Here is a 13,987-nt window from a genome sequence, read left to right as displayed (position 1 = left end):
TATTACTTGCACTCTGGGAGGCAGAGGCAGGCAGATTTCTGAGTTCGAGCCAGCCTGGTCTACAGAGTGAGGTCCAGGACAGCCAGGGCTACACAGAGAAACCCTGTTTGGAAAAAAAATCCAAAACAAACAAACAAACAAACAAAACACAAGAAACTTATAACCAGAGATGTGAAGGCTAGAGATAGAGCTGAGTCAGTGTAGTGCTCCCCTAGCATGCACACGGCCCTAGGGTCCATCCCTTACATCTCAAAAGCTGGGTGTGCTTGTGCATATTTGTGATCCCAGTCCATGAAAGGAGATAGGAGAATTAGAAGGTCAAGGCCTCCTCAGCTAGCAAGCTCGGAGTCACCCTGGGACACATGAGACCTTACTTCAAAGGAAGGAAGGAAGGAAAGGAGGGAGGGAGGGAGGGAGGGAGGGAGGGAGGGAGGGAGGGAGGGAGGAAGGGAGGGAGGAAGGGAGGAAGGGAGGAGGAAAGGAAGGAAGGAAGGAGGAAAGGAAGGAAGGAAGAGAGAGAGGAAGGAAGGAAGGAAGGAAGGAAAGGGGAAAGGAGGGAAGGGAGAGGGAAAAAATAAAATGTCAAGGTATAACATCTTCCATACCCAGTGGAATGGGAGCTTCAAGCAGAGGTTACAAAGAGGAATACAGTAATTAAAAGCACAGACATTTCAGATGGACAGATAGACAGATGGACCCACTGCTCAGTGGCTGTGGGACCTTCATAAGAAGCTTAACTCTTCTAGACTTTCCCACTGGAACTGAACCGCTGACGCCCATGACATTCTTGAGAGCACAGCAGCACTTAATACAGAGCCCAGGCATGTAATGTGCCCATATGATTGTTAATAATATCACTACTTAAGCAATAATCTGAGCATTTGGGAGGCTGAAGCAGGAGGATTGCTTTGAGTTGAGGCCAACTAGACTCAGAGCATGACCGTGTCTCAAAATGAAACAGAACAAAGCAAACAAGACAGAAAAAAAATGTTATTGTTGATAATATCTTCTGAAGGAGAGCAGGCTGGGCAGCCATTGTAATTCCCCCGAGGCTCCATCTAACACTGCCAAATAGTTTAAAGGCAAATGCTTTCCGAGACAGCTGGAGACACCTCCCCACACTGGGTCCACAGGGAGTGGAGGAATGTGTGGACAGCAAGGACATCCTGTGCATACACACAATTTTGCAACCAGTCAAAGTAAACAGAGGTCACACGGCCAGCAGAAAGCCAGCCCAGCCCACCGGTGATACTCAAGAGTCACCAGAGGCCCTAGGCAGAGTCAGAAATTTCCAGAATTGAGGGGCCTTGACAGTGTGTTCTAACTGTGATGACAGGTGGTCCCTACAACCCACAGAGTCATGTGAGAGCTCACGGTGACTGAACTCTTAGTACCCTCTTCCTCCATATTCCCCAAACAAAAATCTAGCAACCCAACTTCCTGACCACTAATACTGAAGAAGCTTTCACTGTTACCATTACCCCTTAAAGAGGAGGTTTAACTGATCCTGGTTTTTATATTTAGGACTTGATAATATCACCTTTACTCCTATAAAGTGAGACGGAAATTTATGAAAGATAAAACCATATCCATAAACCCTGAGATGTCCCTTTAGGTGGTTAGGACTCACTAGTTTTGACCATCAGAAAGCAAACATAGCTACTTAAAGTAGCTATCCATGATGCTACAGCCCTTGGCCTGGGACAGCCCTCAGGGAGCTCACCCAGTGAGCACCGAGGCCCAGACAGTTTAAGCTACTAGCCTTCCATGTGCTAAGACAGGCAGGACCTAGCCTGACCCTGGCCACTCAAGATACTAAAAACAAAGTGGACTCCAAAATGAAAGCTGGCTGTAGGTTTTGTAAGAATGAATCATGACTATATATGTGAGGGTTATTTAGGAGGCATATTCCATTAGCCTATAAGAACCACCCCCCCTTTTTGCTTACTTTGTCTTAAAATAAAAAACATCTAAAATTTTAAATAGTTGAGTGTATATTCTGAAGAGTCCTGGGATTTCTAAGTAAAATGAGACCGTGTCTTTTCCTAACCTATCATATTGGTATGATGAACACTAACTTTCTATAGATAGTGTTATTTTTTTGTGCTGTTTAGTTTCTGTCAACTTCCCTCACTTGAAAAGAGGGAACCTTAGCTGGGAAGGTAATCCCATCCAATAGGTTGGGAGCAGGTCTCTGGAGGCATTTTCTTGATTGGTGATTGATGGAGAGGTGGGGCTAGCCCACTCTGGGATGCTGGGAGGTATAAGGTAGGTAGTTGGCTGTGAGCCTGGGGATTATACCAGCACCAGAAACCTAATTAGGACATCTTGTAACTGTATGTCCAGATTTCTGTTTTATAGTAGCTTCTAGCACTTACTAAGTCCTCATTCTCTGAGAAGCAAAGTTCTGTGTATCACATTTAATTTCATCTTCTTTTCAAAAAAAAATATTTTTTTCAGTGCTAGGACTTGAGCTCAAAGCATTATGCTACACAAGGCTCTGTAATAAACTATACTCACCCACCTTTTATTGCTCTCTGATCCCCTTAGGGGTGTGTGTGTATGTGTGTGTGTATGGGCACTCACACACACACACATATACACACACACATGAGTTTGTGCATGCATGTGCCTGTGTCTGTAGTCTGTGTATGAACTGTGTATCCCTTTGCTTTGAGTGCTAGGATTACTGATAAAAATTCTGAAGGCGGGCTGGAGAGATGGCTCAGCGGTTAAGAGCACTGACTGCTCTTCCAGAGGTCCTCATATCTCCATGAATCTCAGAAACCCCAAGCAGAGCTGGTCACTGTGTGCCTCATGGAGCCATGAGCACCGAGGGACAGCCTTGGCCATGTTGTTCAGCGAGGTGCAAAGTGTGTGCCCCGGGGGAGTTCGGAGATCAGGAACTAGCAAGCCAGGTCATCCGGGTCCTAAGCCCCATCGGCAGGAAGCCAACCCCATCTCCAGTCAGGAGTCAGGACATGTGGTTCTCAGCCTCCAAACGACTCTCCCCACACCCAGGGCTCAGTGCTCTCTCACATCACAAGCTCCCTAGGGTAACACTTCTCGGGGCTATGATGGGAGGTCCCATGTAAGTCCCCAACATTGCATCTCACACTGTTTTCATTATTAAGTTGATAGATTTCAATCACCAACATCAACACCCCACACCCCTTTCTCCTGTCAAACATTCCCCACTTCTTTTTCTTTTCTTTCTTTTTTCTTTTCTTTTCTTTCTTTCTTTCTTCCTTCCTTCCTTCCTTTCTTTCTTTCTTTCTTCCTTTTTTGTTTGTTTGTTTGTTTTCAAGATAGGGTTTCTCTGTGTTGCCCTGGCTGTCCTAGAACTCACTCTGTAGACCAGACTGGCCTCGAACTCAGAAATCCACCTGCCTCTGCCTCCCAAGTGCTGGGATTAAAGGCGTGTGCACCACCACAGCCTGGCAACATTTCCCATTTCTACTCCTTGAAATGAGGAAAGAGAAATGGTGTCTATAATTAATAGGATAAAAACTGCTCCCTTCGGGATGATGCGATGGTTCAGCAGTTAAGAGCACTGACCACTCTCCCGAAGTCCTGAGTTCAAATCCCAGCAACCACATGGTGGCTCACAACCATCCATAATGAGATCTGGCGCCCTCTTCTGGTGCGTCTAAAGGCAACTACAGTGTACTTACATATAATAATAAATAAATCTTTTTAAAAAAGACCAAAAACCTGCTTCTTGGAATCTCAACCCAGGATTACAGGATGACACAAATAGAGAAAATCCTGATTCTCATTTCTTCAATTTCTCACTCAGATCCCCCAAAAAGAAAGAGGAGTTCTTAGGAAAAAGTGGTTCCTTGGTGCAGAAACTAACACTCACCAGAATGAGTAAGAAGCTAAGGTGTTCTGAGTGGGTGTTTATTGATGACATAAGCATGGTCAAGATAAAGACCACAGTGCCTCAGACTCAGGATTGGCAAAGCCTTCCCACAGTCTGTATGTGGATATTGACAGTGCGTGTGGAGAATGTGCACAGAGGCTTCCTCCTCTCTATAATTACAGCCTGAGACGGATTCTGTACAAGGACCTCCTGCCAAGCTTAACTAAACCTGCCTCCTGCTTTAGCTATATACAATATCTCTGGCTCCTATTTCAACTGTATACAGTAACCCTTCCTCCTGCTTCAGCTATATTTAGTAATCCTGCCTCCTGCTTCAGCTGTATACAGTAACCCTTCCTCCTGGTTCAGCTATATTTAGTAATCTGGGCTCCTGCTTCTGCTGTATACAATAACCCTGCCTCCTGCTTCAGCTGTATACAGTAACCCTGCCTCCTGCTTCAGCTATATTTAGTAACCTGGGCTACTGCTTCTGCTGTATACAATAACCCTGCCTCCTGCTTCAGTTGTACACAATATCCCTGGCCCCTGCTTCAGCTGTATACAATAACCCTTCCTCCTGCTTCAACTGTATACAGTAACCCTGCCTCCTGCTTCAGCTGTATACAGTAAACCTGCCTCCTGCTTCAGCTGTATATAGTAACCCTGACTCATCTATTCAGATATATACAAGAAAGGCACTGAATTTCCAAGTTGCCATCACTATTGGTGTACTCCATCAGACCCATGGCCATTGGATGCCAGCTTTTCGGTCTGTGTGCCTGTCATTACTTTACACCCTTATGGCACCAGTTAGGTCAATCCCTAAGCCTTGCAGAGTGCAACACCAGAGGTGACTGACTGGTGGGCACCTGATTGGTAGGTAAAGTTAAAAGTTGTCACCTGCAAAACCACCTTGTGACCTTGCCTCATGCCCTTGGTCCCTAACCCTGCACTTATGTGACTTCTCGTGAGATGAATCAAGTTTTACCCCGTGGTCACCATAGCAACCTGGACATACTGTAAAGCACATCTCTGGGGCTGGACATGGAGTTAAGAGACAGAGCACGTGTAAGGACCTGAGTTCAATTTCCAGTAACAGACAGACAAACAGAGAGAAGACAGGAAAGAAAGAAGGAATGGAGAGATCTTATAGCATACTTTTCTCTTTTAATCAGAAAGCAAGATAAAGTTCTATCTATTTGCTCTCTCTCTTCTTTTCTTACAAATAACATACATTTCTTGAGGATAATTTTAAATCTAGATGATATTCAGAAATAATTCTATTCAAGTCCTATTTTGAAGGATAAAGATTAATTCACTTAAAGAGTATTTTCCCTCTATCCCAATTAAAGTTTAATCTTTCATATTAAAATGAACAATGCTCCTTGTATTTAAATAACATCAACTAGTTTAGAATAGCAGTAAACATAGATATCTCTGGGCCTGGCATGGTCTACAAAATGAGATCTAGGCCAGCCAAGACTCTGCCTTGGGGTGGGGGGGGGGGGGAGAATGAGTGGGGAGGAGCTAATGGCAGCCAATGGTTGTTGTCCCCAGGGCACCAAAATGTTTGTACATATAGGAAAACACATATTGAGCAAGCCAAGCATAGTGGTACATGCTTGTAAGTCACACACATTTAGGAAGAAGAGGCAGGAAGATTCTGTTCAAGTCTCAGCTCAGCTACCTAACGAGTTCTAGTCTAGCCAAGACTGCCTGAGACCCTGACTTCAAACCAAACCAAACCAAACCAAACCAAACCAGGAGAACTGGAGAGATAGATGCTTAGTGGTCAGCACAAGTGCATATTGCTCTTACAAAAGATACACATTCAGTACCCAGCCCCCACATCAGGAAGTTCACAATCACCTGGAACTCCAGTTGCAGCAAGGCTGACATCTCCTCCTGGACTCCACGCACAACTGCACTCACACATGCACACTCCAACACACAAGTACACACATAATTAAAAATAAAGTAAATATTTTTAAAAAGACACTGTCTGAGCTCCAGTTCTATTCACAGAGAATCCTGTTCTATTCACAGCATTCAAGCGGCAGCTCACAGCCATCTCTTACTCATTAGAGGTGCAAACGCCCTCTTCTGGCCTGTGAGGGAGATGCATGCTCATGGTACACAGACATACACACAAAGGCAGAACACCCATATACATAAAATAAAAGTGAGCTGGGCGGTGGTGGTGCACATCTTTAAACGCAGCACTTGGGAGGTAGAGGCAGGTGGATTTCTGAGTTTGAGGGCAGCCTGGTCTACAGAGTGAGTTCCAGGTCAACCAGGGCTATACAGAGAAACCCTGCCTTGAAAAACCAAAAAATAAAGAAATAAAAATAAATAAAAATAAATACAACTTTAATCTTTTAAAAGCAACAATGAATATATGTTCATTTTATACATAGATATAAATCTGTGTGTATTTAATCTACTTGACTGATCCTAAAAGTAAGATATCACTCACACACACACACACACACACACACACATACACACTTGTACCATGTGTTTTCTGTAGCCAGTATTTTCTACAAATATCCATACCATTCAGGCTTCAAAAAACAAACATTTTTTCCTATATTTACTTTATCTTTTACTACATGTATAGGTGTGTGTATGTGCATACAGGTGCTCACGGAGGCCAGAGGTGTTGGAGCCCTAGAGCTGGAGTTACTTCTTCTTTTCTGTCAGCTCAGCTGTCCTGTCAGATCATTAAACTGGTAGAGAATAAGCGAGGGAGGAGGGGCTCGTCACCAGCTGAGCTCACTCAGGCAGTAATTTGCCTGATGAGTGTGCTGCATTGATAACCACATCTAGCAGAAGGCTTTAGCACAAGCTTACCTGTCATTCCGAAAGATCTTTGGTAAATACCTCCTGGGAAACCACATGGCCAAAGCGCACATCAGAACCCAAAGGATGGCTAGTTCATCAAGCATCTGACCCAGGAAACTAAGAGTTGCATGGAAGTAGACAGACCCAATTCCTAGAAACAATCACAACCAAAAAAAAAGATTAATGCAGAACAGGCTTGCTGCTTCAGGATGGCCCCTCTCTAGGAGCAATCAGAACCACCAGATCACTCTCAAGTAAGAAAGAGGAAAAAAGGAAAAAAGAAGGAAAGAAGAAGAAAAGAAGAAAGGCAGGCAGACAGGCAGACAGACAGACTCACAGGGCCCAGGCATACAGACTAGAAAGAGGGTTTCAAGTTGGGCTCAAAAGTCAGCACATCACCACAGTAAGAATTCCACAGCCAAGCACACTCTGTTTCCATCCTCTGAACCTTCACGATAACAGGCAGTAAATAAAACTCAACACTATCTCTTTGTTAAGAATTCCCAAACTGCCGGAGAGGAAATGGAAACCACACAAGTATTTCACAGAACAATGAGGGACCAAACGTCTAAATATTTTTCTTTAAGTCCTCTGGAGCCACATCTCATCAGACTTCAATTGTTTCAGGGGTTCTTCAGAAGTTCTCAGAAAACTACACTGACGCTGGCAAGCCACCAGTGGCTGCCCCACAGATGCCGAGATATGAGATAGTTACAGGCAGCCTTGTTATCAAGCCGGCACTCAAGAGTCCTTCAGGCATCAGGGAATCAATGGCTAAGACGTCAGAGTGACTTTGGTTTACAAAACATTGTGTTCAAAAGGGACAGGAAACATGTGGGGTCCCACTTCCTGCCTTTCAGCGCCGTTCCCACATGACTCCACTTACCCACTACAACTAGGAGGGTCCAGATTAAGTAGATGCCGCTGTTGAAGCACGTTGCATACTGGCGGAACAAACACATGCAGATGGGCGGTAAAATGAAAAACAAGACGTTGCTGATCTGCAGCGGAGAGAAACGGGAAAAGATGAGTCTTAAGTAAAAGCATAAAAAAGTAAAGATGCTTGTTCAGGTGTGTCCTTTGCAAACATGGGTGAATGTGGCCATGCATCGTGTGCAAGCTCTGCACTTTTTAAATTGCAGACACACAGAGCAGGAGCAGGGCGGCAGGGGGGTGGAGGGAGGGGGAGGGGAGGGGGCAGGGCATAGCATGGTTAACACTGAGACTTAGAACCTCTTAAAGACCACGGACAAACGCGCTCCTTGCTGCCTCTTTTGATCAACTGTAAACAGCACCATCAAGGCTAGAGCCCTCCTCTAGCGTCAAACCCTGGGGTTAGTCCACGGCGGGGGGGGGGGGGGGGGGGAGGGGGAAGGGGTTACATGAATAATTTTGATTTGTGAAAATTTCCTAAACTCTTCTTCTAAATCAACAACTATTGCTTTCCACACGAGGGACGTGCTTTTGCTATCCTGACAGTTTTCTTATCCTAATCAAAACCTATTTTTAAAAGAAAATCAAGTTTGTGCGCTCTTTTCCAACTTTAAAATATGATCATTTTGCCAGGCAGGGTGGCGTAAGTTAGTGATGGCAGCACTCAGACTGAGGAAGGAGGATCAGGAGTTCGAGGACAGATTCAACCGCATAATGAGCCTGGGCAACATGAAACTCTGACACTACCCCCACCCCCACCCAACCCCCGTGTTCCAAAATGTATTTTAACTTGCTTTTTTATTTTATTTTTTTTTTCTTATTTTATTTTTTGGTTTTTCGAGACATGATTTCTCTGTGCAGCCCTGGCTGTCCTGGAACTCACTCTGTAGACCAGGCTGGCCTCGAACTCAGAAATCCGCCTGCCTCTGCGTCCCAAGTGCTGGGATTACAGGCATGCGCCACCACCACCCAGGATGCAATTTTTATTCGTACTTAAACCTATTATATCTCCAAGGAGGTTGCAAATCTTTAAAAAATTAAGAATGTTTCATCTAATGATCGGAATATGTAATCACTATTAAAATATTATTAGCTTAGGAAGATAGCTTGTACCTATATCCCAAGTTCTTGAGAAGCTGAGGCTAAAGGACTGTGAATTTGATTAGTTGAATTTAGGCAACCAAAAATAAATGAATGAATAAATAAATAAACAAACAAACCATTGGATGGAGAGCTGGCTAAGCAATTAGGAGAACAGGCTACTCCTCCAGACACGGGTTTGATTCCCAGAACCCATGCTAAGGTTCACAACCTTAACTCCAGTTCCAGATCCGATGCCCTCTTCTGACCTCTACAGGCAATGCATGTATGCAGTGCACAGCCATACATGCAGGCAAAATGCCCACACATATAAAATAAAAAATAAATAATTTTTTAAAATACCAGTAAATCAATGAAAAAATATTAAAAATAAAATATATTGACATTTAAATATAAAATACATTTAATATAAAAATTTTATAATCTTTTTATTTTCCATGAAATATACATTCCTTGGTTTATAGTAAGCCTTATAGACCCAATGTAAATGTCACACATATAGCAAGTCTCAGTCTTTAGCCACATTTCCTGTGTTCAGAAGCACAGGAAAATACTGTAAAGCACAGTTTTACCTCACTCTAAGTTTTTTTAAAAGATTTATTTATTTATTATATGTAAGCACACTGTAGCTGTCTTCAGACACCCCAGAAGAGCATGTCAGCTCTCATTACAGACACCTTGTGGTTGCTGGGATTTGAACTCAGGCTCTCTGGAAGAGCAGTCAGTCCTCTTAACCACTGAGCCATCTCACCAGCCCCATTACTCTAAGTTCTAAGAGCTGGGACTATATCTCAGTTGTAGGATGCTTGTCTGGCATTTGCGAGGCTCTGAACCAACAGAATCATCGCAAAAAATAAAATAAAGGAAGGAAGAGAGGAAGCTGGAAGGCAGAAAGACAGACAGAAAGGGCAGGAGGCAGCAGAAAAGGGGCAGTGCCCTCCTCAGGACAAATCTGCTGCCTCCTCATCCTGCATTACCAGAACTGTCAGAACCTTCTGATATCGAAAATGTCTGGGTTTAAGGTTATTTGTTATAGGAGCAGGGGCGGAGCTGGCACCAGGTGGTCTGGTGATTTTCCATTCAACAGTGGGCTTTTGAGGCACTTCTTTCTCTTTTGTTTTGTTTTGTTTGTTGGTAACAGTGTACAAGGGTTCTAGTCCTGGCCCACATGTATTATTCTCTAGTGCTTGTTTTTAAAATGAGGCCATCTTAGAAGGCATGCACCAGTAGGGATGTGCAACTCTCTAAATGTCCTCTCCCACAGCCGAATGAGAAGCTCTTGGTCCAGGCCTGTGCATGCAGAATGTAAAGATAACATCTAAGTCTAAACGGTTTAACACCTGAGGTGAGGTAGGAGGCAGGCAAAGACTTTGGAAAAACAAAACAAGTGACTCAGCAGCTAAGAACAAATGTTGCTCCTGCGTAGGCCAGGTTTGCAGCACCCACATCCGGGTAATGCCAGCTCCAGAGTATGCAGTGCCTCTAACCTCAGAAGGCAACACACAAACACATACACACACACATACACACACACACATTAAAATAATAAAAAGAAGGCTAGAGAGATGGCCCAGTGGTTAAGAGCACTTGCTACTTTTACAGAGAGAGGATCTCTCTTCAGTTCCCACAACCATACGACAGTTCACAAGTCATCTACAATTCCTGCTCCAGGCGATCCAACACCCTCTTCTGGATACCTCAAGCAGTAGACATACATGTGGTTCACACATACACACGGAGACAAAACACTCACACACATGATATAGAACAAACGAATCTTCAAAACTAATCTTAGCAGTAATAACAATAACTATTTAAAAAATAAAAAGAGCCAGCCCTGGTTGCTCTCACCTGCAATCCCAGCTAATCTGCAAATGAGAAAGGAGAATCACAAAGTCAAGGCCTTCCTAGGCTACGCCTTGCATTAACAGCCAGCCTGGACAACTTAGTGAGACCCTGCCGCAAAGTTTTAAAATCCCAAAGAGCAAGTCTGGCAAGATGCTCCGAGGATAAAGGCACTCGTCAGTAAGCCTGACGGTCAGGATTCCATCCCTGAGACCCATCTCGGAGAACCAACGCCCTTAAGTTGTCTTCTGACCTCTACATACATGCTGCAGCAGGCAAGCACTCACACACATACACACTCATTAAATGAATTAAGCAATGAAAAACAAATATATAATAAATAAAAAGAGGGCTGGGATTATACCTCATTGATAAAACACTCCCCCAGCCTGTGTGGGGGCCCAGGATCAATCCTTAGCACTGTCAGAAAAATTCAGGGATGAGTAGACAGGGTAAGAATCCTAGAGTTTCTGTTGCTGTGATAAAGACCATGACCAAAGCAACTTGGGGAGGAAAGGCTTCATTTCCTCTGAGACTTCCAAGAAACTGTCCATCAGGGTCTGAACGCAAGAGGGGAGGGGCTGGCATGCTCACCCATTACGTGCTTTCTATAGCACCAGGATCACTCCCCACAATGGGCTGGGCACTCCCACAATGGGCTGGGCACTCCCACAATGGGCTGGGCACTCCCACAATGGGCTGGGCACTCCCACAGCAATCACTAATTAAGGAACTGCACTACAGATTTGACTACAAGCCAATCTCACAGGAATATTTTCCCAACTGAGAGTCCCACTTCCCAGGTAATTCTAGCTGTTGTCAAGTTGATGTAAAAGTAGACAGTGCAGTAAAGATGAACACACACACACACACACACAAAACAAGGACAAGATGGCTTCCAAAAGAAAGGTGTGGCTACCCCTGTTGGCTGAGGTAGAGATGTGGATTAGATGATGGCTCAAAGGAGCCACATGGGCATCTTGAGCCCAGATGAAGATAGCAAGGCAGAAGGGCTTTCCCCAGGCCTCAGAAACCACACTGGGAACATCGCACTACAGTGTGTCACAGCAGGGGCTGGGGAGATGGTTTAGTCAGTGCAGTGTTTGCACTTAAGTTTGGAGAGCCAGGAGCCTGGCGTGGTGGCACACGCCTTTAATCCCAGCACTTGGGAGGCAGAGGCAGGTGGATTTCTGAGTTCAGCCTGATCTACAGAGTGAGTTCCAGGACAGCCAGGACTACACAGAGAAACCTTGTCTCGGAAAACCAAAAGAACAAAAACAAAAAAATGTAGAGAGCCAGAACTCCAGTACCGTGCACAAAGCTACATCTGATGCTTTAATGCAAGTGCTGGGGAGGTAGAGAGAGGATTTCCCAGGCTTGCTTGCAGGTGAGTCTAGCCAAATGTGTGAGCTCCAGGTTCTACAGACAGTAAAATAGAAAGGGATAAAGAACAGTATAGCTGTGCACATACAGAGAAAGAAATTCTTTTCAGCAAACCTCAGAACTCAGGCACCCCTTGGAGGTGACACAGGTTTTGGAAAGGAAAGAAATAAGAGAATAGTCAAATGATAGAACAGAATCTTGATGTGTGATTGACAACCTTGAGTGAATAAATGCTCTCAGAGGCCCCAGGGACCTAACTTCCTCTCTGATGTCCATGAGCACAAGGCATGTCTGTAGTGCACAGATACAGTGCAGGCAAAAGATCCATACATATAATTTTTATGTATAAAAAATAACTTTTAAAAACATTATGTTTAAAAGGGGAAAGAAGCATGTGAGGCCTGAGCTCAGTGGCATAGTGCTCTGCATGCATGGGGTCCTGGGTTCAATCCCCGGCACCGGAACAAATAGGCTAAGGTGGAATGGGACAAGGGTTTACCTTTTGCATACACACAGATTTCTGTTCATGCTATGAGCACAGCCATTTAAAGGACCAGGGACCTTTCAGGGTTAGGGTCCATTAAAACCATTACTTGCTTTAAGGGTATATGAAGACCCAGAAAGACCCCAAAGCAGCAATTACCCAGAGCTAACCAGCCAGCAGGCTCTTCTCACAGTCCCACCCAGGGTTCACCTCCAACTGGGCCATTCACATATGATACCTAAGAACTGTAAATGCAGGGACTGGAGAGATGACTCAGCGATTAAAAGCCCTGACTGTTCTTCCGAAGGTCCTGAGTTCAATTCCCAGCAACCACATGGTGGCTTACAACCATCCGTTATGAGATCAGACACCCTATTCTGGGGTGTCTGAAGACAGCTACAGTGTACTTACATATAATAAATAAATAAATCTGAAGAAGAAGAAGAAGAAGAAGAAGAAGAAGAAGAAGAAGAAGAAGAAGAAGAAGAAGAAGAAGAAGAGCTGTGAATGCCGTCACGCTGTGTTCAAATGTCCCATCCTATGATTTAAACTTGAGTTTCATTAGGTAGCAGGGAAGTAGATGAAATGGGGAAAGCTGAAGAGGGAGAAAAGAGAGAGAAGAAATAGAAAAATGAACTGTAACTTAGTCATTCTCCCTCACATCCAGGGGCAAGCACTCCCTCTAAGGAACATCCTAAGAGTAAAAAACTCCTTCTCCCCAGAAATAAACCCTCTTCTGGATGCAAACCCTCTATCTCTTTCTTTGCATTTATATGAGTGAAAGGATACCCCATACTGCGTGGCCTCACCCTGCTAACCCTTTCATCTTGCACACAAGGATTCAGCTCACCACTGTACACTGCTGCAGAGAGCAGGAGTCGCTTTTGTTTATTTGGTTTTAGCTATTTTTCAGGGGAAAGAGCAGCAACTTAGAGTCTCCTTTAGAGTGCTGGGAAATATAATCCACTTGTGGGTGTGCTTGCTTTTTTGTGGTAGGATCTCAGGTAGCTCAGGCTGGCCTTGAACTCAGTAGGTAGCCAAGGCTGACCTTAAATGCCTGCTCTCTCGCCTTCACCTACCAAGCACTGCCGTTACAGGTGCGTTACGATATGCCCAGCGCGATCTTGCATCATGACCTTTTCTCCAGTGTATCTTTGTCGACTGAATGCCTATTAATATCCCTTGCTTCTGCCAAGTGCAACTATGACTGGCAAGCTGTCCATTACATGGCTCTGTAGATTCCTATTACCACAGGCAAGGAACACTCCTGACACACTTAAATGTGTTCATGTGATATTCATGAAGGTGTGAGTTCATTTACTACACCTGTATTATTATTATTTATTATTTTATTTGTTAAGATTTTGAGAAGGGTCTCATAGTGTAGGTGTAGCTTGGGCTGGTCTCAAACCACAGCAATCTCCTGTTTCAGCCTTCTGAATGCTGGGATTAAGGGCATTTCCCACAATCCCGCATTATTTTTAAGTTCACACTTAAGCACAGTTCCAAGCTCTATTTTGATATAAATGCTC

General features: G+C 44.3%; 1 protein-coding gene across 1 annotated transcript in view; it reads right to left on the bottom strand.

Annotated features, from left to right (window-relative positions):
* The window catches only part of Acer2 (alkaline ceramidase 2), a 46,734-nt gene that overhangs the window by 25,489 nt on the left and 7,258 nt on the right, over nt 1-13,987 (bottom strand). Inside the window, exons 2-3 of the mRNA XM_052176723.1 lie at nt 7,596-7,710; nt 6,719-6,860 (exon numbers count right to left, since the gene is read on the bottom strand). Of these exons, the coding sequence (XP_052032683.1) occupies nt 6,719-6,860; nt 7,596-7,710 (257 nt within the window). The remainder of the gene's footprint in view (nt 1-6,718; nt 6,861-7,595; nt 7,711-13,987) is intronic.

The sequence above is a fragment of the Apodemus sylvaticus genome, chromosome 3 (genome assembly GCF_947179515.1).
Source record: "Apodemus sylvaticus chromosome 3, mApoSyl1.1, whole genome shotgun sequence".
In the NCBI taxonomy this organism is placed as follows: Eukaryota; Metazoa; Chordata; class Mammalia; order Rodentia; family Muridae; genus Apodemus; species Apodemus sylvaticus.
Note: the sequence above shows the minus strand (reverse complement) of the source record. Positions and strands in the feature narration are given on the sequence as shown.